Source organism: Pipra filicauda, unplaced genomic scaffold (assembly GCF_003945595.2).
Source record: "Pipra filicauda isolate LSUMZ 115617 unplaced genomic scaffold, ASM394559v2 scaffold988_size96839_pilon, whole genome shotgun sequence".
Taxonomy (NCBI): Eukaryota; Metazoa; Chordata; class Aves; order Passeriformes; family Pipridae; genus Pipra; species Pipra filicauda.
Window position 1 is genome coordinate 2,269 of NW_024105184.1, and position 22,813 is coordinate 25,081.

The following is a 22,813-nucleotide window of genomic DNA, read 5'->3' on the forward strand; positions in this document are numbered from 1 at the left end:
TTTTAAATGCAAAAAAAACCCCCTCCAAAACCAGAAAATCTTTTTGTCTTCTTTGTGCAGAGCGTTTGGGGAAAAAAGAAAAAAAAAGGTAAAAATTAAAAATAGGGGGGGGAAATAAAAGGAAAAGAGGTGGTGGGGGGACAGGAGTGGCCCCACAGCCCCCGTGACCTGGCCAGGCTGGACACCCCCAGCCTCCCCTGCTCCCATGGCCCCGGCAGGGAGTGAAAGGCTCGTGCTGGGACCAGCTAGGAAAGGCCAGTGGAGCTGGAATTGTGTGTCCTCCTGGGGGGTCAGAGAAGGGAATGGTGGAACCAGCTCCTGCAGGAGCCCAGAGCCCCCTGGGGACAGAGGGCAAATGCAGGGAACAGACACCTGGAATGTCTGTCCCTGGCTGGGGGTGGGACAGGGAAAAGGAGCCCCCCCAGCCCCTGCTGGAACAGGGAGCAGTGGCAGTGGCCCCATGGGGAGGGGGGACACAGCTCTCCCAGCTGGGAGAGACCACCCCAAACTGGGACCAACCACCCCAAACTGACACAAACACCCAGAACTGGGACCAGTGAGCCCTAAACTGGGACCCCAAGGCCAGGATGACACTGGCACCGAGGAGGGGGCTCATTCCCAGCAGCTTTTCCTGGGAATGTGCCAATTTGGAAAGACAATAGGCCTCCACTCCCCAAGAGGGCTCGGGCACAGGAACACGACTTTTCCTTCCAAATTGGATGGGATTGGGAAGGAACAACAAAAGCAGCAGCAGCTCCACAGCACCAAGAGCTGGCAGGAGCCAGGGAAGGGGAAAACAGGGAAATTCCCCCCCTCGAGAGGTGCCTGGTGGGTTCAGTGCACTGTGTGTCTCACAGAACTTCTCTTTTTTCCTCTCTGCACATCAGGGTGAACTAACAATTAAAAAAAAAAAACCAAAAACAAAACCACCAAAAAAAACACCAAAAAAATCCCCCACAGATTGACAGTGGGGATTCAGCGATTCAGCTCCTCAGCCCCGGCAAATAAAACCAAAATATATCCATTTCTATTGACTTTTCTCTCCCCTCCTTCCTCCCACGGCAGAGCTGGGTAAGGCAGGATTCCCCCAGGTGGAGAAGCATCACCTACTGAGGTGCATTTATTTAAATTTCTCTCTCTCTGTATAAAAAGAAATTAAATCCTGTTAGTAGCAAGGCCCCCCCCGGGTTCCCCCCCTCCTCCTTTAACACTCCAGAACTGTCGGTTCTAAAATTCAATGTTTTCCATAGGAAAGGCCTACTCAGAAACAAAAAAAAAAGCTGATAAATAGGTACCTTTGTTTTATTCATCTCTTTTTTAAGTCTCATTGAAATGAACAGCGCAAGGGTCCGCTGGAGGAGAAAACTCATCGTAAATACTTCCTTGACAACAACAAAAATAGAAATATGCTGATAGAAATGATACAGGAACACCTGGAAAAAACCTCACAGGGCTGAGACGTGACCAACCTTGGCAGGGTGGGCAGCACCAGCCCAGGATTCCGGGGGCAAATCCCACCAGGAGTTAAGATTTTTGTCTCCTTTTTTTAATTCTTTCAGTGTTCTGGAAGTTACAAGTGACAGAAATCCCCATTTTTTTCAGGGAGGTGTTCGCCTCGGCTCTTAAAAAAAAAACAACAAAAAAAAAAACCCCAGGAAAAATAAGACAATTCCCACTGCAAAGTTACAGCAGGAGGGATCCAACCCTCAGAGATCCTTCCCAAAAAAATCAGTGTACTAAGGCTGCTGTCACAGTGGGGGCAGGATCTGGCCCCGGAGCAGAGGGAAAACCAGAGGCCTTATGGAAAGAAAACAACATTGGATAAATTGAGCACAACCACTGTCACATCCAGGGCCCCCACCGCTGGGATAACCCCTCCAGGTGCCTCTGCATCAAAATATTCCCCTTTTGGTTTTTTCCTTTTTTTTTTTTGTTAAGGAAATTGGGAAAATAAACAAACAAACAAAAAATAAATCGCTTTGGGAAGCAGCCTCCCCCCAGCCCTCCCTGACCACGGGGAAACAGCTTTTTTTTTATTATTTCACTTCCTTCTTCCTCTCATTCCTATTTTTCCATCAATCCCCCCCCCCCTCCCCTCCCCTGGCTCAGCCTGGGACTGTTTTTGTCACTAACCCAGCGCGGGAGGGTCCGGCCCGGGTGGGACCCTGCGGCACATCCCGAGGGAAGGGAGGAGGGAGGGATGCACGGGGGGGGCTCTGCAGCAGCTGAAATGTGGACAAGACCTTGCTCTGGCCAAAGAACCAAAAAGGAAACCGAGTCCTGTGGCTGAAGGAGGAGAGGGCAAGGAGGGAGGGGGGCCCGGGAATGCTCAGTAGGGAACCCCCCGGCCCCGGCCCCCCCTCGGAGGCACTCTGCCAGGCCCTCGGAACGCCTTCCCGTAGGAAGGCGGTGCCTGGGTGGGGGCTCCCCAGCTGGGACCTGTCCCTGCCCCGCTGGAACCGGCCGTTCCCGGCCCCAACTCGCCGTAGCTCTGGATTTTGGCCTCGGGGTGTCCCAGCGCGTTGTTGCTCCCCTCGGATTTGCCGAAGGATTGCCCGAGCGAGTGGAGGCCGACGGGGACTCTGGCGAAACGCAGGTCCTGGTCCCCTGGGAACTGCACCGATCCCGTGCCCTGGTAGTTGCTGGTCTCCCCGAGGTGGCTCACGGAGCCCAAGAAGGTCCTGCTTTTCCCCAGGGGTTGGGCAGAAGGTTCTAGAAGCGTCTGGCCCGAGTTCGGCTCCTTGGCACCGAATCCCCCCTCGGAGCCGTCGGCGCTGTAAGTCCTGGAGGGGTGGGAGCGGCCGTAGTCCCTCGGGGCCGGGGGTTCCTGCGTGGCGTGGCCGGGCAGCTCCGTGTCCTGCTGGGAAAGGAGCTGGAGCAGCGCAGCCGTCACGGCCGGATTCAACTCCTGGGCTGCTCCGGAGAGATCCCCTTCGGGCACGGGAGGAGGCGGCGGCGGTCCGGGGGGCTCGGGGGGTCTCTTCTCTGGAGGGACAATGCCAGGAGGACACGCTGTGGAAGGGTGACTCCTTTTAAACACCGTTTCAAACACACACACACAAAGACATTTCACAAGCAAACCAAACCGATCCCTGCCGGGATGCGCCGGGAAGAGGCGGAGGGAGAGTTTTAAGGCTCCTGGGTGGGAGATCAGGGCAACGTGTTCATTAACATCGTCACCCAAAAGGCCCCGCGGCAACAGCTGTCCTAAAACACCCGGGGCACCGGGGAGGGAATTCCCGCTCCTGGATAAAAAGGTGGATGTGGAGCCACACACCAGCCCCGCGCTCCCCAAAGCCGGAGGGACGCGGAGCCGCCCGGCTCCGGAGCGTGGCCAGGACGTGTTGGATTAGACAGACACAAAGCCAAGCCCAACCACACAGAGCCCAGCTCCTCACTGCTCCCACAGCATCCCACGGGGAGCAGGACACCCCGTTCCTGTCTCCTCCCACCAGCCCCAGCCCTGCTTCCCGACCTTTCCAGCACAAGAGATCCAAAACAATCTCACCCCCCAAATATTTGCACAGAGTGGCCTGAGCATAAGAAAAACCTTTTGCTTCCTCCTCCCCCCTGCCCCTCTCTCCCTTATTTCCCCCCAAAAATCAGGATTTGTTTCCAATCAGGACTTGTTTCAAGCCCCTCCTGGCAAGAACAAAGCTCCATCAGGCCCCGGTCCCCCCCAGTTCTCACTGCTCTGGCACAGCCCCTGAGGCAGAGGGAGCACAAATGGGCCTGTCTGGGAGGTGGGAGAGGGGAGCAGAGCCCTGACCCTCCCCTGAGGCAGTGCCACACGTGTGAGTGACACCACAGGTGACACCACAGAGGGGAGGACAAGGCTCCCCAAGGAGCACGACCTGCTCCGCTCCCAAAACCAGCCCTGACTCCTCTCTGGAGCAACACACCTGAGCTGCCTCCTGCCCCTCACCCACAGGTGAAGGAATTACAGAGGCCACGGACACCTTGTTGGAATCACATCCTCAAATCACTGGCAAAACTGGTTATTAAAAAGGTCAAACTTTATTGTGAAAACCAGTAGTCTTCCAGGACCACCCCTCCACCCGTATCCATCAGTCCACTTTGAAAACTAGATTGTATTGAAATCCAGGAGAAAAAAAAAAAAAAAAAAAAAAAAAAAAAAAAAAAAAAAAAAACCAACAAAACAATCTTCAGGTAAATTTGTAAAGCCAAGCTGATTTGGGGACAGCAATTCATTCCAAAAGAGTTATCAACAGAGAACAACGGCATGGAATTGCCTCTGCTCTACAGTAACCTAGTTATCTTCCAGGACTAGGGCAACAACAACAGAAAAAAAAAAAAATTAAAAAAAAAAATAAAAAGCACGATCACAACTGGCTCGTGGTGGGCGGGTGTTGAAGGCACGAGAACACAGCACGTTCAGCTACATTGCAGGAGGTGGGATCGGGCCAAAACAGGCTCCCCGGAGAGTCTGAGACAAACCCAGGAGGCGCTTCTACAACTGGGTGAGGTCGTCACAGGCTGTGGCTAATAAATTCAGAAAATCAACAGAAACAAGAGACATGGAGAATCATTTACACTCACCTTTGGCAAGGAAATCCGAGACTTCACCGACACAACTGCTGCTCTTAAGCTCTCTCACTATGAGAAGCTGGATTTCGGGGCTTCAAAACTGACCTGGTTTTATCTCACAACTGCCACTTATCCCTCTCCCTTCAGCACTCACCAGCTTTTCAGTTCCTTTAAAAATCATCTCTGCGTGTTTATTTATTTGTTTTTATTCTCGAGAGGGCAGGAAGGGCACGGTGAAAAACACTTGGGGCGATCAATAAGATGGGAAAACCCACAGAGATTCCTGTGCAAAAAACCCCCTCCCTGGATGTGCCAACTGCTGGCTGGGGGTGGGTTGAGAAGAACCGACCCTCCAGACTTCCCTTTCATTTTTAGGCAAAACCCCAAACCTTTAATTAATCTTCACTGACCCATTCACAGTGGAGCACTAAAGGATTTTAGAGTGAATGTTTGCAGTTCAAACCTCCTGAGCAGCCCAGCACTCACCGCAGGGAGGGGGGCACTTTGAAACCTGAGGTCTGAGCACATTCTACCCATCCCCTTCCCTCCTCCCTCCCTCCAACGCTCCAAGCTCTCATTCCTCCTGGAAACCAGACCTATCCCGCTCCCTGGGACGCTCCAACTCCTCAAACACGTGAGGTTTTATTTATTTACCTGAGCTCTCCTCCGGGTGCCTCGTCGGGGTTTTCCGGGGCGCCCGCTGCTCGCTGCTCTTCTCCCCATTGCTCTCCTCCAGGGCTGGGATCCCGGGCTCCTGGCTCTTCATGAGCTGACTCAGCAGAACCGCCAGCACGTTCTGCATGTCTCCCTGAGCGCTGGCTGCGTCCGGAGTCTGCTGCTCCTCCGGCACCTCCGGAGGGGGCTCCTCTATGGCTTCCTCTGGCGGCGCCGCCGGGGGCTCGTGGTGCTCGTGGTGCTGCGCCGTGGCCTCGGTCAGCGCCGTGATGGACTGGTTGAGGGCCTCCAGCTGCTGCTGCATCTCGGGGTTCGAGTGCACGTTCAGGAGCTGGGCCATCTGCGGCACGCTCAGGTCGGTCTGGCTCTGCAGCAGGTTCAGGAGCACGGCCAGCTCGCTCTGGTTCAGCTGCTGCGTGATGTCCCCGAGGCCTGCGGGACACCCCGGGAGGGGACGAGAGGGGAGCGTCACTGCCAGGGGGGGCTTTGGGGTCCTGGCACTGCTTGTGGAAATGGACACCCCCTCCCCATGTCCCACAGCAGTGAGCAGCCCTTCTCCACGTCCCACAGCCATGATCCACATCCCACAGCAAGGAATCCTCCTTCCACACATCCCACAGCCCTTCCCCATGTCCCACAGCCATGATCCACATCCCACAGCCCTTCCCCACATCCCACAGCCATGATCCACATCCCACAGCAAGGAATCCTCCTTCCCCACATCCCACAGCCCTTCCCCACATCCCACAGCAAGGAATCCTCCTTCCACACATCCCACAGCCCTTCCCCACGTCCCATAGCCATGATCCACATCCCACAGCAAGGAATCCTCCTTCCACACATCCCACAGCCATGATCCACATCCCACAGCAAGGAATCCTCCTTCCACACATCCCACAGCCATAATCTGCATCCCACAGCAAGGAATCCTCCTTCCCCACACCCCACAGCACTGAACATCCCTTCTCTGTGTCCCACAGCCAGGAACATCCCTTCTCTACATCCCTGTGGCACTGAACATCCCTTTCTTCACATCCCCAGGCTGGGGCAAGGCAGGGAGGCTCCAGGAGGAGGGTTTCAGGATATCCTGCTGGGATTCCCATGGCACGGCAGCAGCACCCCGTGGTGCTGGGCACACACTGCACCCAGAGCTGCTGTTGCCTCACTGCCCTTCCAACCTCCCAAACACCACTGCACATGGGGCTGCTGCCAAAACCCAGCTCAGCTGAGCCAAACCTCCCCATTCCTGGGTTTGGGAAGCCAGGGCATCCCAAGGATACCACGTTGATGAGGATGGAAGCCCCAAACCCACGTCATGGCAATCACAGCAGCTCAGCCCCTCCCCATGTCCCCATGGATCAGTCACCCCCTCCTGCCCTGGGAAGCAGGTTTCCCAGGATGGAGCCAAGCTGCAGTTTGGGATGCAGGAAGGGTGTGTTCAGTGACACAGCAGAAGGAATTAGGTCAAGCAGAAGGCAATTCCTGGCCTGAGATCTCAGGGCTCTGTCCTGACCTGCAAGGATCCAGGTTATCCTAAAATACATCCCTGGAGTGGCACCACCTCCCTCTGCAGCCCACTGGAGTGACAAGTGACAAGGGTGCCCCTTCACACTGACACTGATGTTGGAACTTTTTGGGAATAAGGATGCCAAGGTTTGGTTTTAGGAGCTTAAACTGGAGCTCCTCTTGCTGGTGGGGGACGAGGAACGTGACACTCCTTTCCCAGCTGTTTGTTAATCCAAGCACCACCTTTTGTCCATCTGCCATGTTTCACTGAACACATGGATTGTGCATTCCCTGGAGCAAGAACTGTCTTCCTCATTACTTGTCAGCACAGCACTGGACACAAAGGAAGCTTTAGCCCCCATATCTGGGTTTTTATAAGGCTTCCACAGAACAATCAGGGCAGCTTTGTGTAACTCCACATTCCCAGGAATCAAAATACCTTCCCCTCCAACTATTTTCTAGGCACAGGAAGGTTGGTCACGGGTTGGTCACAGTGCACAAGTTCTGGTCCTGCAAGTCTTGACGACCTTTTCTGCAATTAAGTGTGATAATGTACATTTTTGCATATACCCCACACCTAATCTTTATATAATTTGATCAACAAGATCAAACTTCAGCTCCTGGATGTGGCTGCACCTTCCAGCCTATGATCTGTTCCTTCCCTGGCTTAAGTGACTCAGTGACTCCTTTCATCATTCAGCCTCTTTTGGAACTAATAACACAGCTCAGAACAAATTCACACTCGGCTCATCAGTGACTTCTGAAGACCAGACAGAACCCTCTGCGCCTCCACAGCAGAGAGAGGGGAGGAAAAAAAAAAAAGGGAATAAAAGAAACGAGGACAGGAAGAGTCTGGAATGCCCTTTCTGCAGAAACAGAGGTGAAAGAACCAGACTGGCTCGAAAACCAGACACAAACCTCCCACACCCAGGGAGGGGACACACCGGGAGCCTTTTCCAGAGCAAAGCGGGCACTGACCTACTGCATCTGCAGCCCCAGGCTCTGCTTTGAGCTGGGCAGGCTGGGGGGGCACAGGACTGCTGTTGTTTTTCACAGTGTCTGTGCTTGTAACAGAGGTAGTTTCTTTCCGAGAAACTTTTGCCACCGGAGGCTCCTCCACGGCCATCCCGCTCTGCCGCTGCCGCCGGCGCTTCTTGCTCCACAGCTCGTGGCAATCCTGCCAGTGGGGGAGGCTGCAAGGCAACACTGGGCAGTGAGAAACACGCCTGGGAAACCAGGGGAATCCCCAAAACCCACAGGGAAAGGTTGTTAGAGCCCTAAGAGAAGCGCAGGGGATGTGCTTCCAGCGAAGCTGCGGCTGCCCCGCCCCTGGGAGCGTCCAAGGCCAGGTTGGACCTGGTTTGAACACTTGAACTCCTGTCCTTGGCAGAGCTCAAGGCCAGGCTGGGCAGGGTTGGACCTGGCCTAGTGGAAGGTGGCCCTGCCCATGGCAGGGGGTTGGAACTGCATGGACTTAAAGCTCCCTCCCAACCCAACCCATTCCATGATTCTACGTTCCCCTGACTGCAGCCAAACCGAGAAGGGGCAAGTCCTGGAAACAGGAAAGGCAGCCTAATTACAGGGAAATAATTTAATTTGCACTGGGATCTCATCCCTGAGTGGCCTGGGATCTCACACAAACCCCAGTGAGGGCAAGTCCACCAAGCTCTGAGGGTCTGGGGGATTTAAGGAAGGCCCTGCCTTGAGGAACTCTGAAGGAAACAGGAATTTTGTGGCTGTACTTGCACACAAATCTGCCAGAGTTTTATCATCTGCTTGACTGGAGTGGGAGGAAATTGCTACAGTGTGACACTGCTCAACTCTTCCACTCAATTAACACACAGCCTTAATGAGGCCTGACTGGTTCTCCATGGCACAGAGACAGGGATGTGCTACAACCCACTCTTGCACAACTTCCAACAGAGTTTTAGAGCATCTCACAAGCATTAAACTGGGCTTTATAAAACCAGCCTGTTATCAGGCAGAAATCTAACAGCACAGGAAGAGTGACTTGCTCAACCACAAGACAAAATGCCAGGGCAGAGTAGAGAAAAAGAGCCCAGAAATCATAATTTTGACTGAAAAAAATCCCTCCAGCAGGGAGGGTCTCCTCCCCTCCAGCAGAGAGCCCACGGCTGTGGCAGCTGGGACTTACTCTGGAGGTGCCATTTTGCTGAGGTCAACGTCCTTCAGGAAGTCACTGTGCAGGGCCTGCTCTGCTGTGCAGCGTTTGCCAGGGTCCAGAGTCAGCATGTGGTCCAGCAGGTCCAGAGCAGACGAGGGAATGCTGGGGAGAGAGTGGGAAACACAGAGGAGTCAAGGGGGAACACGTGGAGAAGCCACTTCCAGAGAGAGGCCCCTCAGGCCTGAGAGGAATCCACACAGAAAAGTTTATTCCTCGTGATGCAGCAGCTGGGGCTGTGCCAGGGAGGGTCAGGGTGGATCTCAGGGAAAGGTTCTTCCCCCAGAGGGTGGTTGGCACTGAACAGGCTCCCCAGGGCAGTGGGCACGGCCCCAAGGCTGCCAGAGCTGAGGGAGTGTTTGGACAATGCTCTGGGGACGTGGGGGGATTGTTGGGGTGTCCTGGGCAGGGCCAGGAGCTGGATTGGATGATCCTTGGGGGTCCCTTCCAGCTCAGGATATTCCACGATATTTTCACTTTAATTTTTGCCATTTATGAAAAGCAACTGGGTTACAAATCCCACAGGGTTATCCCACAATTAGACTCTCCCCCAGAGAACATTTCCCTGACGTCAGATCGTGAGGATACCCCACTGCCAAGGGTGCTCCCAAGGGAATCCCTCCGAAGGCACCTGAGCCACATCAGGTGCTGAGGGAGGGCACAGTGACCCCATCCCAGCCTTCCCCAGGTGGGGAGAAGCTCCACAAACCACATCCAGAGGAGAAGAGGGGAGTCACAGAGGCCATGACCCCCCCCCCAGGCCACTCACAAGGAGAACTCCTCGCGCAGGCGCCGGCGGTATTGCTTCTTGGGCTTCATAGTGTTGAAGTAGGGCAGCTTGATCACATCTGGCCACACAGCTGGGCAGGGGCTCCCACAGAGCCGGCTGGGAGGCAGGAGAGCAGGGTCAGGCAGGTGGCACACAGGGGAAGAGCCCCCAACCCCAGAGAAAAGCTCCTTCCTGAGCAACTCACTGCAGCAATGACCAAGGGCTGGGCACACCTCGGTGGGGTGTTAAGGAAGGAGGTATCAGGAAGAGGGGAATGCTGAGCTTGAGCTCATAAACCACCCACACAGTGAATTTTTCTTTTTCTTACTGTAAATGTTAACATTTTTAAAATTTCTTACTTTAAATTTTAAGAATTGACTAACTTTTATTATCTTTACTATACGGGTGGGGAGGCCCTGGCACAGGTTGCCCAGAGAAGCTGTGGCTGCCCCTGGATCCCTGGAAGTGTCCAAGGCCAGGCTGGACGGGGCTTGGAGCAACCTGGGCTGGTGGAAGGTGTCCCTGCCCGTGGCAGGGGGTGGGACTGGATGAGATTTAAGGCCCCTCCCAACACAAACCAGTCTGTGATTCTAATTTTCAGCGTGAGATGTAATTTAGGTTCATGATTTTTGTACTCAGCTCACAGCGGGCACATAAATGAAAAGCCACACACACCTGATGGGGGTGTGGACACCTGACTATTCCCACTTGCAGTTCCAGGCATTTCTGGCCCTATTTTTGCAGGCAGGGGGAGAGAACAAGGGCTCCTCTAACACACGGCCTGTGTGCACGAGCAGCTCCTGCAGTGCCTCCTCTCACAGACATGCATGTGCAACGCTTTACCTGATTAATTCAAGCTGAGCCAGTTCCAGATTGGCTTGAAAAATAGGCTTCTTTGTAAACAGTTCCCCGAGGATACAGCTGGAAAGAGGAAAAGCAAGAGGTCACGACAGCAAACCCTTGGGAGGAGCGTCTGAACAGCGCCGGGTTTCTGCTTTGCCCGAGGAGGGTGATTTGCATCAGGGCTTGTAGTTGAGCACTGACAGACTGACCTGTGTGTACAGAACCCCCGTGCTGGGCTCCTGGGGAATCACCTCCCTGCAAGGGGCTGCTTAATGCAGGAAGCCCTTGACGTGTTAACTCTTTGCAGGGAAAGGGGGATGTGTCCATGTGACAAGGAAAAAGAGCCAGGGATCTCGCTTCCTCCAGGTTCAGCTTTCAAACCTCACTGTGCTGCCCCAAACTACCCTCAGCTGCCCCAACCTGGGTGTCCTGGGACATGGACTCGTGTGGCCACACAGCTGGGAAAGAGGAGGAGGAGGGAGGGCACAGCTCTGGCTCCTTCAGGCCTCGACATCCCTCAAGCCACCAGGAATCAGTGCCAGGAGCAGCTGAGGGGGACACAGACCTGTGGCTGCTGGGACAGGGACAACCCCTCTCATGGCACAGGACACTGAGCAGCAACTGGACCTCACTGCCAGAATTCCCAGCAGGAATCAGGATTAATTGCTGGCTTTCACAACCCTCTGTTTGTGTTCTAAGCTCTGCTGAAGTTCAGCTGTGAATATCCCAATGGGAAGTGTTCCTATTTTGGGCAATCCAGCCCCCCTCCAGAAATTATATATATACATATATATATAACATATAAAAATATATACTTTATATATAAAAATATATAATATATAAATATATACTATATATAAAAATATATACAATATATAAATATATATACTATATATAAATATATACTATGTATAAATATATAATATATAAATATATATTATATAAAAATATATATTTTATATATAATATACATTATATTATATATACATATACATATAAAATATACATATAATATATAATATATAATTTAATATAGATAATTTATATAAATAATATATAATTATATAATATAATATAGTCATATAATATACAATTTAATATATAATTTAAATATAGTATTTTAAATACAAACATATATCATTAATAATAGTAGTATACACTTAAATTTTATTATTATTAATAATAATAATAAATTTAAATCTACTTTAAATATTTTTAATGTGAATATAAAACGTTTTACATTTAAAATGGTATTTTTAAATTTTTTTTTTTTTCTCAGAACCCTGTGCATGGCTGGGACAGATCCAGCTGCAGGAACGAGCTCAGATTCCAAGGGAAATGCTCCCGAGGTGCTGCCCAGAGCCACGAGGTCACTCACCCACAGCTCCACACGTCGATGGCAGGGGTGTAACGCTCCTCCCCCAGCAGCAGCTCCGGGGGTCGGTACCACAAGGTGATCACTTTGTTGGTGTAGGGCCGGCTGGAAGGCAAAGCACAAACAGAAACTGATGGCAGGAGCCACAAAACCCTTCAAAGCCGTTTGTTTCCACTGCCCAGCTGCAGAGTTCAGCAGCAGCAGGGGCACTGCAGGGGCCTCCACTTCCCTGAGTTAAGGGAAGAGGAGGTACCACGGGTTTTACAGGGCTCAGGACTCCAGTTGGAGGTACCCAAGACTGAATTCCTGCCCCTCAGGAGGCTGAATGTGCTGCCATCACTGAGTAGTGGCTGATCTGGGAGCCAAACAAGCTCCAAGGCAAACAGAAAAGATGTTTTGGCTCCTCATCATCTGGTTTTACAATGAGCAGTTATTAATGGCTGCCAGGAGCGTATCTGTCCAACAGCTGGAGCTGGATGATACACTGGGAATCATTTCTCAGGACTTCCAAGCGCAGGGATCCCGTGGATGTTCAGGAGAAAGGAGCCCACCCCAGCTGTGTCCACCCTGTCCCCTCCTCACCTCTCCTCCGAGCTGTAGAGTCGGGCGAGTCCAAAATCTGCGAGTTTGATTTGCCCACTGGAAGAGACAAAAAAACAGGCCCTGGTTTGAATCCCAGCAGGAGTCAAGCAGATAAATCACAGAACCCACTGAGCTGGAAGGGACCCAGCAGGATCAGAGCCCTGCTCCTGGTTAAACCCCAGTCCAAGGGTAAGGAAACCCCCCATGGAGCAGAAAGGTCTCCCAGAGCCACGTCTGCAGGAACCACTGCTGGATATGCCAGTCTGAGTTTCCCAGATCAGATTTAATGCTTCAAAGAAATGTTAAAAAAAAAAAAAAAAAAAAAGGCAATAATTCAGTGTCATCTCTACCACAAACCCTTCCCACTGGGCCAATATCCTAGAGGAATTCTTGAGGTGGATATCCAGCCATGGGGTTGGGACTACAGGCAGGATTATCCCACACCTCCTGCCCCCGAGCACAGCCAAGGTGAGGACGATGTGTCCTCTCAGGGAGAGCACAGGGAAGAGCTTGGAGAGAGGTGGATCCACCCCCAGGTTACCTGTTGTTCAGTAAGATGTTGGAGCACTTAATGTCTCGATGAAGGAAGTTCTTTTTGTGACAATAGTCCAGACCCTCCATTAACTGTTTCATGAAAGACTTGATATGGTCCTCTGAGAAATGTACCAAGCCAGATTCTAGCAGCCCCATTAGGTCATGGTCCATGTACTCAAACACAAGGTAAAAGGCACCTGGGATAAGAAACAAAGAAATGATTGAAGAGCAGAGACACAAAAAAAGGAGGAACGAAAGTAGATTCAGTTGTTAAAACAGTTTTCTCTGTGCACTGTTGTCTTTAACAGTCTTGGGATGTTTAGGGCTTAAAGGTCCTACATGACTTTTTTTTCCCCTCCCTAAGGGGTTAAAAAACAACCCCAAAACAACTAAGTAGCCCCTCCAAGCTGACATCTGAAATTAAATGTGCACTCCAAATAAATTCCTCTGAAATCCTGGCCACGTTTACCCACCTGCTTTGGTTATTTCCCTTCAGGAGAGTTTGTTGAGGAGATCACTGCTATACACGGTTTGAACTCATGTTTGTGTTGCTCCCTTCTCTCTCATGGAAGAGAAGGTCCCAAACAAGAGCCAGTGGGATTATAAAACACCCTCCTTCCACGGTGAGGGAGGATACAAGACTTTTCACACTATTGATAAAGTTTGTTGCCACTAATCAGTGTTAGAAGTGACTCTGTAAATGCCTTTTTTTGTTAAAGCCTGTTCATCTGTGACTCTGCAGGAATGAAGTCATCCCTCTAGTGCAACAACTCACTGTAACTGGGATCTATCCTTTGAGGAAAGGCCGAGCCCAGCTGCCAAACTCCCTGGAACTGCTTATAAAGGAGGAACACAAAAAACCAAAACAAAACAAAAAAAAAAAACCCAAAGCCACTCCAGAGTTCAGATTTTGAGTTTTGCACTAAACCAATGGGTTGCACCACGTCTGTGGCTGCTGGAAAACCCCCACCTGGAGCAACCAGGTACCTTTGTCCTTCTTGAAATCCAGTGCATCTTGTTTGTCCGTGACGATCTCCTTCATGTTGACGACGCTGCGGTGGATGAGCTGCCGCAGGATTTTGATCTCCCGGATGGCCGTGATGGGAAATCCCTCCTTCTCGTTGTCCAGGCGCACCTTCTTCAGGGCCACCAGCTCACCTGCCAAGGCACACCTGGCTCACACCCTGCCCTCCTCACCAGCCCTCCCTGGGGGCTCCAGGGAAGCTGGAAGGAGCCATGAGCACCAACACCCACCAAGGGCGGCGGAGGCAGCTTTAGTTACCCCCCTAAATTCAGTTAAATTGCTCTGCCAGGAGTTATCACGCTTGGACTGGTGACACCTGTGCTCCTCCTAAGCTGCTCCAGCAGGAACTCACACAGGGGAACACACATTTACCCTGGAATTTCCCACCATTCTCTGCTACAGTCAAGTCTGACATGGGCCCACCTAAAAGGCAGAGGTTTAGTTGGCACCTGTGGCTGCCACAACCACCAGACCAGGGGTCAAACCACACACCCAGGGCACAGGATCTCACAGGCAGAGTGGGAAGCTGGGCACTAACTCAGGATTTCAGAGCTCCCGTTCTTCCAGCCCTCTGGAAGTGCCTATTCCAGGAGCCATTTCTAGTTCTACAGGTACTGGTCACCAACCAGCCACACCATGGCCGTTGAGCACACCCACAGCAACACGGGCTTCCAAAGGTGGAATTCACCTGGAGCCACTCTCCAGCCTTACCTGTGTCCTTGTCCTTGGCTTTGTAGACCTGCCCATAGGTCCCCTCTCCGATAATCCCGATGATGTCAAACTTGTCCACACAGCGCTTCCCCCAGTCGCTTTCCGTCTGTCTCCTCTCCCCATACCGAGGACAACAGATTCTGGGAGAGGGAACAGGCCTGTGAGACACCCCAGTGTCACCCCAGTGCCACCTGCCTGACTGCTAAACTGACCCCCAAACCCCAAAGGCAAAGCTCAGCAATGCTGGCTTTGCACTGCCAAGGATTTGAATGTTTGGGACAGTTCGGTGAATTCTGCTGTAAAATCCCAACTACTCCAGGCACTGCTGTGCAGGAATATTATCCTGGAGAGCATTATTATGCTACAGTAGGACAGAAATTAATGTTTGGGCTATTTCACAAGATGCTAGATATTTGATTTTTATTTCTAAGGCAGTGTAATGCTCTGTACAGAACACTAAGAGAATTTGCTGCCTCAACAACTGCTTGAACTTTGTTATCAGGGGAAGTTCTCTGTGCCTGGAACATGGAATCGTGGAATTGTGGAATGGTTTGGATTGGAAAGGGCCTTTAAAAGCCCAGCCAGTCCCACCCTCTGCCATGGGCAGGGACACTTTCCAGTATCCCAGGTTGCTCCAAGCCCTGTCCAACCTGGCCTTGGACACTTCCAGGGATCCAGGGGCAGCCCCAGCTTCTCTGGGCAACCTGTGCCAGGGCAGTTCCATCATCAACACTTCAATCATGAAATGCATCAAGAAAACATGGACATCTCCTATCTGGAATGATCAACTCCTAAAGTCACCACGAGCTTTACACAGGGGTGCTCACAAGGAGGTTTTTCGGGGCTGTGGGCACAGCTGAATTAAAGATTAAAGAGCTTTTGGGGTAGATGTGGCTGGAGATCGAACATGGCACACTCCAGCAACTTCTGCCACTAATCCTCAAATAAATGAGGGTCCAAATACGAAACAACCCACAGGAAATGGTGTTTATACAAGAAAACACAGAAATAGGAACTTGTCTCCTCCCCATTTCACTTCCCTCAATAAAGAGCTCTCACACACAAAAAAAACCCCAAAAAACACAAAGCCAGGCTTACTTTGGTCTCTTTTTGAAGGGTTGCTGAGGTGGTGTGGCTGCCTTTGGTTCTGGGGAGTCGGGAGGAGATGGGTCCCCCCCGGGGAGCTCCGGGGGGAGCGGGAGGTCCGTGAGTAAGTGGCGTGGTCTCTGCTCTCTGTCCTTCTTCACAGGTTTCGGAGGAAGAATCTCCTTTGGACTAAACTCCGGAAAGTTAATACAACACAGGAGTCAGACTCAACACAGGGGAAAAAGGTGCTGTAGGACAATAGCTCTGGTTGACAACCAGAAGTGTCAGAATTAGCACGGCCAAGTATAAAATAAAACAGCTTTAAAATTTCGAGTGCCCGTGCAACAGGAGAGAAAAGTGGGAGAGTTGAACACGGCACTAAATAAACACACAGCTCTGCACTGGGACTTGCTCCATCTGCACAAATCAGTAATCACTTGGAGCTTCCTATAAGACAGCTCAGAGCATCAGAGAACCCACTTTGACCTTTACTTCCCCTATTTACTTCACTTATCATCACGAAATTAAATGCATGACTTGGTAAGGCCTGCCAGAAATACAGACCCAGAGCTAGACCTCTCTCCACGAGCAACTTTCAACTTCATACCAAGGACTGAAATGTGGCTTTAACTCCTGAATGCTGCTGAGACACCAAGAGTTGATTTTTTTAAATCCAGTTCCCAGTGGCATCAGAAGTTTGATTTAGATTGGCAAGAGTCACGTGAGCAGAAAGAACCCACTTTGTCTCTCGTGTCCTCAGCAAGGAGAATTCCTGGGTTTGAACAGTCAGGAATTCTCTGCTTCACCATAAAAAGATGAAGAGATCCAAACAACCTTCCCAGGCGTGTTTTTAGGGCAGGAGCAGGTTTGGTGTTTGTCAGCACCATCAGCTCTGACACTTCAGCGCAGATGAACTGATGGAAGTAGGTCATTTTCCCAATTATTTTATCAGACTCTGCCTAATCTGCATGACAATCTCTTGTGAAACCAAGTTAAGGAAGGAGGAAGACAAGAAACACCCGAAGTGGGAGAGCTGGACAGGCTAAAACTCAGCTCCCATTGACTGCAAACTCCTGAGGAGCAGAATAACAGTATTTAAATATCTATATAAGAAATAATGGAATTGTTTAACTGGAAAAGCCCTCTAAGATCAAGTCAAACCATCAACACTGTCACATTCACCACCAAACCACGTCTCAAAGGCTCAGCCTTTTTCCAGACACCCCTCAAAAGCCACTTCTTTCCAAGACCTTGGTGGGTGAAGGTGTGTCCACAGGGTCAACCTGCAGTGCCTGGCCTTTCAGGAGGCCCCTTCTCCCAAAAAATTCCCATTCTTTTGCCATTATCTGTGCTCAGTTTCCTACTTGCAGGCCAGCACTGGGTCACTGGAAGTTCAGTTGCCCCAGAACATCTCTGAGAGCCAGGAAACCAAACAGACCCTTTGGAGTTGCCTGAGCACAGGAACTAGAAAGGGTGAGCACAGACAGGCTAACAAAGACTCCTTGGAGCTCCCTTCTCCCCTAAAACAGCAGGGATGCCAACCCTAAAAAGGCAGCACTGCCAGCAGCTGGATCTGTGCTTGTAACCAGGCTGGTGCTGTGATCACTCAGCCAGATGTTCCCAGGAAGCTACACAAGCTCTGCCCCTTTGGAGCACGACACCAAACCCACCCAGAGTTTGTGCCACTTCCTCCTAAACAGCTTTTCCTGCTCTCCTGGTGAATCCCCTGGACTTGCTGCGAGGTCTGAAAGCATTGCAGGAGGTTCTAAGTCTGGAGAGGTTAAAGAGCCTCTGATTGAACGAGGTGCTTTTTGTGCTTGGACACTTCCAAGCCCTTTTCCAACCCTGTGCTCGGGGCTGGAACATTCCCCAGGCTCAGCAAGGACAACAAAAAGTCCAGCTCAGAAAGTTTTGCCCGTAAATAGGAAGGCAGTTGGTTAAGGGGGAGATTCTGCCCAGTTGGGGCCATGTGGAACTGCCACCAGACTCAGCAAAACGAGCAGGATTTCCCACCCTTTAATTGGGAAAAAAATCACATAAAGCCACTTACTGAGCTTTGCTCCGTCCCCCTCATCACCCCCAGCCCTGAGGTCAGGGATAAGACAAAACTAAGCCACACCTGGGTGGTAAAAAAGAGCTCTGGGTGTAAGGGGCTGAAAAAAAACCCACAATAGAGATTTGCAGGACAACTTCTGGGTTTGGAAATGAGGGAATGCAGCAGCAGGATTTGCCCTGAGTGGCATTTGGGTTGGGAAAATCTGCTCAAAGCTCTGGCTGATCACAGAGACATTTAAACTCAGTTGCTGAACAACATCACACAGCTCAGGGAGGGCAACAACCACATGGGAGCCTCATGTTTAGGTTGGTGGCAGAGAGAACATTTCCCTGGTTGGCATCAATGCCAGGATAACCCATGAAAATCAATTCAATAATCAGAATATGGAACACAAGGAGTTCACTTCACCACAGGGTGATTTTGTATCGAGTCAGAAGCTGACTGCCCAAAACCAAGCTGGGAATATACAGAAGTTTTTAGGGAACTACAGGCTAAGCGAGTCAAGTAGGAAAAAGAATAAATATATATCACTTATGACCTGGAGTTAACAGCACTACAACACACCAACAGCTAGAAAGGAGAGAAAGAAAATATAAATATCTGGGTTTCTTCTTTTCCATCTCCATTTTGGTTATTCTGCACCTTTCCCCTTTTCCTCCCAGCAAAAATAAAAGCCCCACAATGAGGTTTTTCAGACGAGTCCATCACAGAAGCCACAACCACCCCCAGCCCAGAACTGGACAGAGCCAAGTCTGCATGTTTTGATCAGGAATTACAGGAAATCAAGTTGAAGTAGGTGTAGTTTCACTCATTTTTAAGCAATACCTACTTCTCAAGCAGTAAAGGTTTGTAATAATGACTCAATAATTAAGATAATATTTAAGTTCAACCAGTGCTGGTTTTACCCATGGGCACGACCTGCATGGTTGGTGAAATGGGAACAGAAAAAGCTCTGGTTTGTGTCCCTGGATTGGGAGTGTTAAGCTCTTCCCTGTTCCTTAAGTACAAGTTTTGGAGGAATTAAACAAAAAACCCAGCGATTTTAAAAAGTGAGTCTGTGCAAACAGCTGCAACACAAAGAGGTGCAAAATCCCAGAGCCACGTTCCATTCCTGCAGTAAACATGACCAAAGAGGGGAAACCTTTACTAAGCAGCAGCCAAACTCCTGTTTCCCACAGGGATAAGAGGTAACTACCTGCGTGGGATCACCAAACTCTCCACAGAAACCTGCCAGGGCCAACACCTAGAGTGGCCCTGGGATAACACACCTATCCCAGCGACAGTTGTACCCAGCAGGGGAAGCTCCCAGCTGCCAAACTCCCCTCAAACCCCTCGTTATTTCAATGCAAAGGGGATGCTCTGCTGTGACCTTACCTATCCAAGTCATCTTCCCCAACTAAAATAGGGGGCAGCGGAAGCGGAGGCAAGGTGGAAGTTTTCAGGTGTGGGATAGCAGCCGTCACAGACACTTGGGTTTTTGTAGCCACCTGCACAGAGGACTGGGAGTTCACCTGAGAGGATAGAGTAGACGTCCTTGGGTGGGAGGAGGATGGCAAAGACGTTGGGGCTGGAGGAGGGGCCTGGACAGGAGTCACTTGGGCTGGAGGCAAAGGCGGGACGGCGGGAGACGGAGGCAAAGGCGGCAGCGGCGGAGTCGGAGGTGGAGGGGTGGTGGTGGGCAGGGGTGGAGGGGGGGACTTGATTGAGGGCAGGGGGGGTGGGATCTCCTTCTCCGCTGTGTCTGTCTCCTTTGGAGATACCAGGTCCTCCACCGCCGCTCCGGGCTTCGAGTCCTTTGTTCCCGAGGGTTTGGAGTCCCGAGCCGGCGCGGGATGTTTGCGCTCCGCGTTCTCCTCCGGCCGGGCCCTCGCCGGCTCCGCGGGGCCCTTGGGCTCGGCGTTGCTGTGCAGTAAGTTCACTGACTCTGGGTCTGGCGGGGCCTTCTCCAGCTTAACAATTTTGGTGGCCTTTTTAGACTCCGGCCCGGCCTCCTTCAGCTCGGCCAGGCTGTTCTCCTTCCTGGCCAGGAACACCGGGGAGCCCTTCGCCTCCTTCCCGTCCACCTTGGCCGCAGCTGCTGCCGCGGCCGCTCGCTCCTTCTTCTTCCTGCTGAGCTCTGCTCCCAGGCTGGAGTTCAGCGGGAGCCTCGTGGGGGAGATGCTGGAATGGCGGCTGCGGGACCCAGACCTCTGCTTTTTGCTGTGAGATGAGTGTCTTGAGTATCCAGGGCTGCGGCTCCGGGACTTCACGGACTTCCTGGGGAGAGAGGCACGAAAGGAAGCTCCTGTCAAACTCTGAGCTACTCACCAACAACTGGACCCAGGCTTGGGCAGGTCAGAGGGTCCTCAACACCTGTCAGGAGAGATTAAAGCTGCTGAAAGGGGTTTATTGAGTCAATCAGGAGCGGTTTCACACCACCACCATCCAGCCTTCCTGGGCCAGGACCACCCTCAGCGGTAACACAGAAACCAAGGACCAAGGCTGGACAATCCCCAAGGAAAAGAGGAGATCACGGAGCCAACAGGAGACCTCAGTCCAGAGGATGAGCTGGCAGTTTGGGAATCTTTCACAGGAATCTGGTACAACTTTAAAGGGAACAGTGGATAAAACAAGAGGCAAATCTGCCTCAGGAAATCACACACTTCAAGCTCATTTCCCCCCCTGGTTTTTTTACTGCCATCAGAACTCCAATTTGCACAGTGTGATTTGGGAGAAATGAAAAAATAAACCAGCAATTTTTCTGAGGTCTTGGTCTTCCTCTACAATAAATGGGCTCTAAGTCATGTATTTATGAAGGAACAATCACAGAAAACCTGTGCTGTGAGTGAAGCAAGGCAGGGAACACCTCACACCATCAGGCTGAACCTGCTCAGGAGAGAGCAGCCACCACCAGCTCAGGGGAGACTGATGGGGAAACTGGATGAAAAAAAATAAAATGGAAGTGGAAACTAGAACTTCCAGAGTCCACATCAAAATTCCTGATAAACCAGAACCGCTTTCTCCACTCCAGCAGGAACTAGGATTGGATGTTGAGACAGAAGGTTTAATGGCAGGGGAAAACCAAACATTCTGAGAGCAGACCCTATAAATACCGTGATAGACACAACACTCCGTGATTACTCAGGGCATATTTGGAAAACATGGAATTCTCTCAGAACACAGTCCCAGAATAGCTATAAAACACACACCTCATCCCAAACAGGTCCAAACACAGGCAGGCAGCCCGGGATCGCCTGTAACCACGCTCAGAACACAACTAACAACGAGGTCTGAACTCTTTGTAGGGCCACACAAATTAATATTATCCCGAGACAATCAATACTGGCAAAATAAACTGGAGAGCTGAGGTAACACAGAGCTCCTGGCTCGTCACCACAAACACCTGCCAGGATGGGCAGCTGGGACTGGGGGAGGTTCACCAGAACTCCCTTCCCTCCCTGCTCCAAGGATCAGCATTCCTCTCTCTCACTGCTACAACCCCAGGAGAGCACCAGGGCTGCAGGCAGGTCCTCACCTTTAAACTCACAAAATGAACATACAGCCACAAGGAGGAAAAAGCGGGATCTAAAGCCACTCAGCTGTTCTGCCTCTTCAACACACCAGGAGCTCTGCCTCGGGATCGTCTCTTTTTCCAAGGTTTTTTAGGGAACTGATGATCTGGGACACAGCTCACCTGCCACCAGGAGCTGGGAGAGCAGAGTTGCCTTTTCACCACGCTCCAAGACATCTGGGGCTGAGGAAAACATTCCTAATGAACCCTGTGGGACCACAGTCAGTTTGGGGTTGGCATTCCCTCCTGCAATCCCTCCAGGGTGGGCTGTTTAAGGTGCTGCAAGACTCCATTCCTTGCTCCTTGTTTCCCACCCTCCCTCACCATTAACCCCCAGGAATTACTCCAATCCATGGAATGGGTTGGAAGGGACCTTCAGGCCCATCCAGTCCCAGGAAGGACACCTTCCACCAGCCCAGGTTTTCTCTTCACTAACAATAATCACCCACCCTGATCACACAAAGAGCTGTTATTTCCAAGCCCATTTTCCAGGCTGGTGTTTACAGCTGCTTTGTCAGACCTGAAAAAGGCCCCACATCCAGAAGCCTTCTTGCTTTCCCAGCTCCACACCACTCCAACAAGCCTCATCTCCCATCACTGGACCATCAGCAGCCCCAAAAGCACCAACACCCAACACCCACAGCACCTGCTGAGGGGCCTTTTGTCACTGGGTATCTCAAAACAGATGCAACAAGGTACACAAGGTGCACAGGGAGGTTTTGCTTTTGGAAGAGAACCCTTTCCATCCTCTGGAACGATTTTTTGTGGCTTTGCCTGCAGCCACTTATTAGTACTTTTACCCCTTCAATGTGTATTAATGAGGACTCCAACTTTATTTGCTTTGCCAAGGTTATCCAGGATGGATAAGGGGCAAGTCAGTGTCAAATGCAGATCTTCTGGATAAAAATGCCCTGGGATTAAAAACCACCTCGTTGTCCCTCTAGAACTGGCAACCAGAAAGGGAAGATACCAACCACGAGGACTGAGAGTGAACACAGAGCTCAGGATGATGCCTCACCTAAAAATCCAAATAAAAACCATTATGAGATTCATTTAACTCACACAAGCAACAGACTGGAATGGCCTTTGGAGACAGGAATGCTGGAACCTTCCAGGCTCCTCATGCTGAGCAGGGCCCTGGTTAATGGGTGTTCCAGAGGGAACCTGCAATCAGGTGGCAAAGCCCCACATCACCCACTAACAACCTTCCCAGGAACACCTGCAGGCACCAAAACGTTTCACCTGCTCCAAACCACAACAGAAGTCAAGAATAAAGTGGAAAGTGGTACCTGGGAAGCCCAACTGCTGGAATTTCTCAGGAAACAAGCTCTGTTTCTTCATTTTTTGAATGCCCAAAGACCTTTCACCACGG

At 51.2% G+C, this 22,813-nt stretch overlaps 1 protein-coding gene across 1 annotated transcript; it reads right to left on the reverse strand.

Moving 5' to 3' along the window:
• Positions 1-2,031: 2,031 nt before the first annotated feature.
• CDK12 (cyclin dependent kinase 12) lies at positions 2,032-21,637 on the reverse strand. Its single transcript, XM_039377976.1, has 14 exons — positions 21,565-21,637; positions 19,266-20,190; positions 15,848-16,024; positions 14,750-14,889; positions 14,002-14,172; positions 13,022-13,211; positions 12,481-12,537; positions 11,902-12,003; positions 10,524-10,601; positions 9,681-9,797; positions 8,885-9,016; positions 7,708-7,922; positions 5,203-5,655; positions 2,032-2,985 (listed from the first exon to the last, which is right to left on the reverse strand). The coding sequence occupies exons 1-14, from the start codon at positions 21,635-21,637 to the stop codon at positions 2,330-2,332; spliced, it is 3,486 nt and encodes a 1,161-aa protein (XP_039233910.1). The 3' UTR covers positions 2,032-2,329.
• Positions 21,638-22,813: the final 1,176 nt, after the last annotated feature.

Excerpts from the sequence above, each read along its gene's own strand:
- CDK12 (XM_039377976.1), bottom strand. The coding sequence starts at position 21,637 with ATGTTTTCCTCAGCCCCAGATGTCTTGGAGCGTGGTGAAAAGGCAACT. Across the intron at positions 20,191-21,564 it reads CTCCCAGCTCCTGGTGGCAG|CTCAGAGTTTGACAGGAGCT; the intron begins GTGAGCTGTGTC and ends GTTGGTGAGTAG. Across the intron at positions 13,212-14,001 it reads GGATTTCAAGAAGGACAAAG|GTGCCTTTTACCTTGTGTTT; the intron begins GTACCTGGTTGC and ends TTCTTATCCCAG.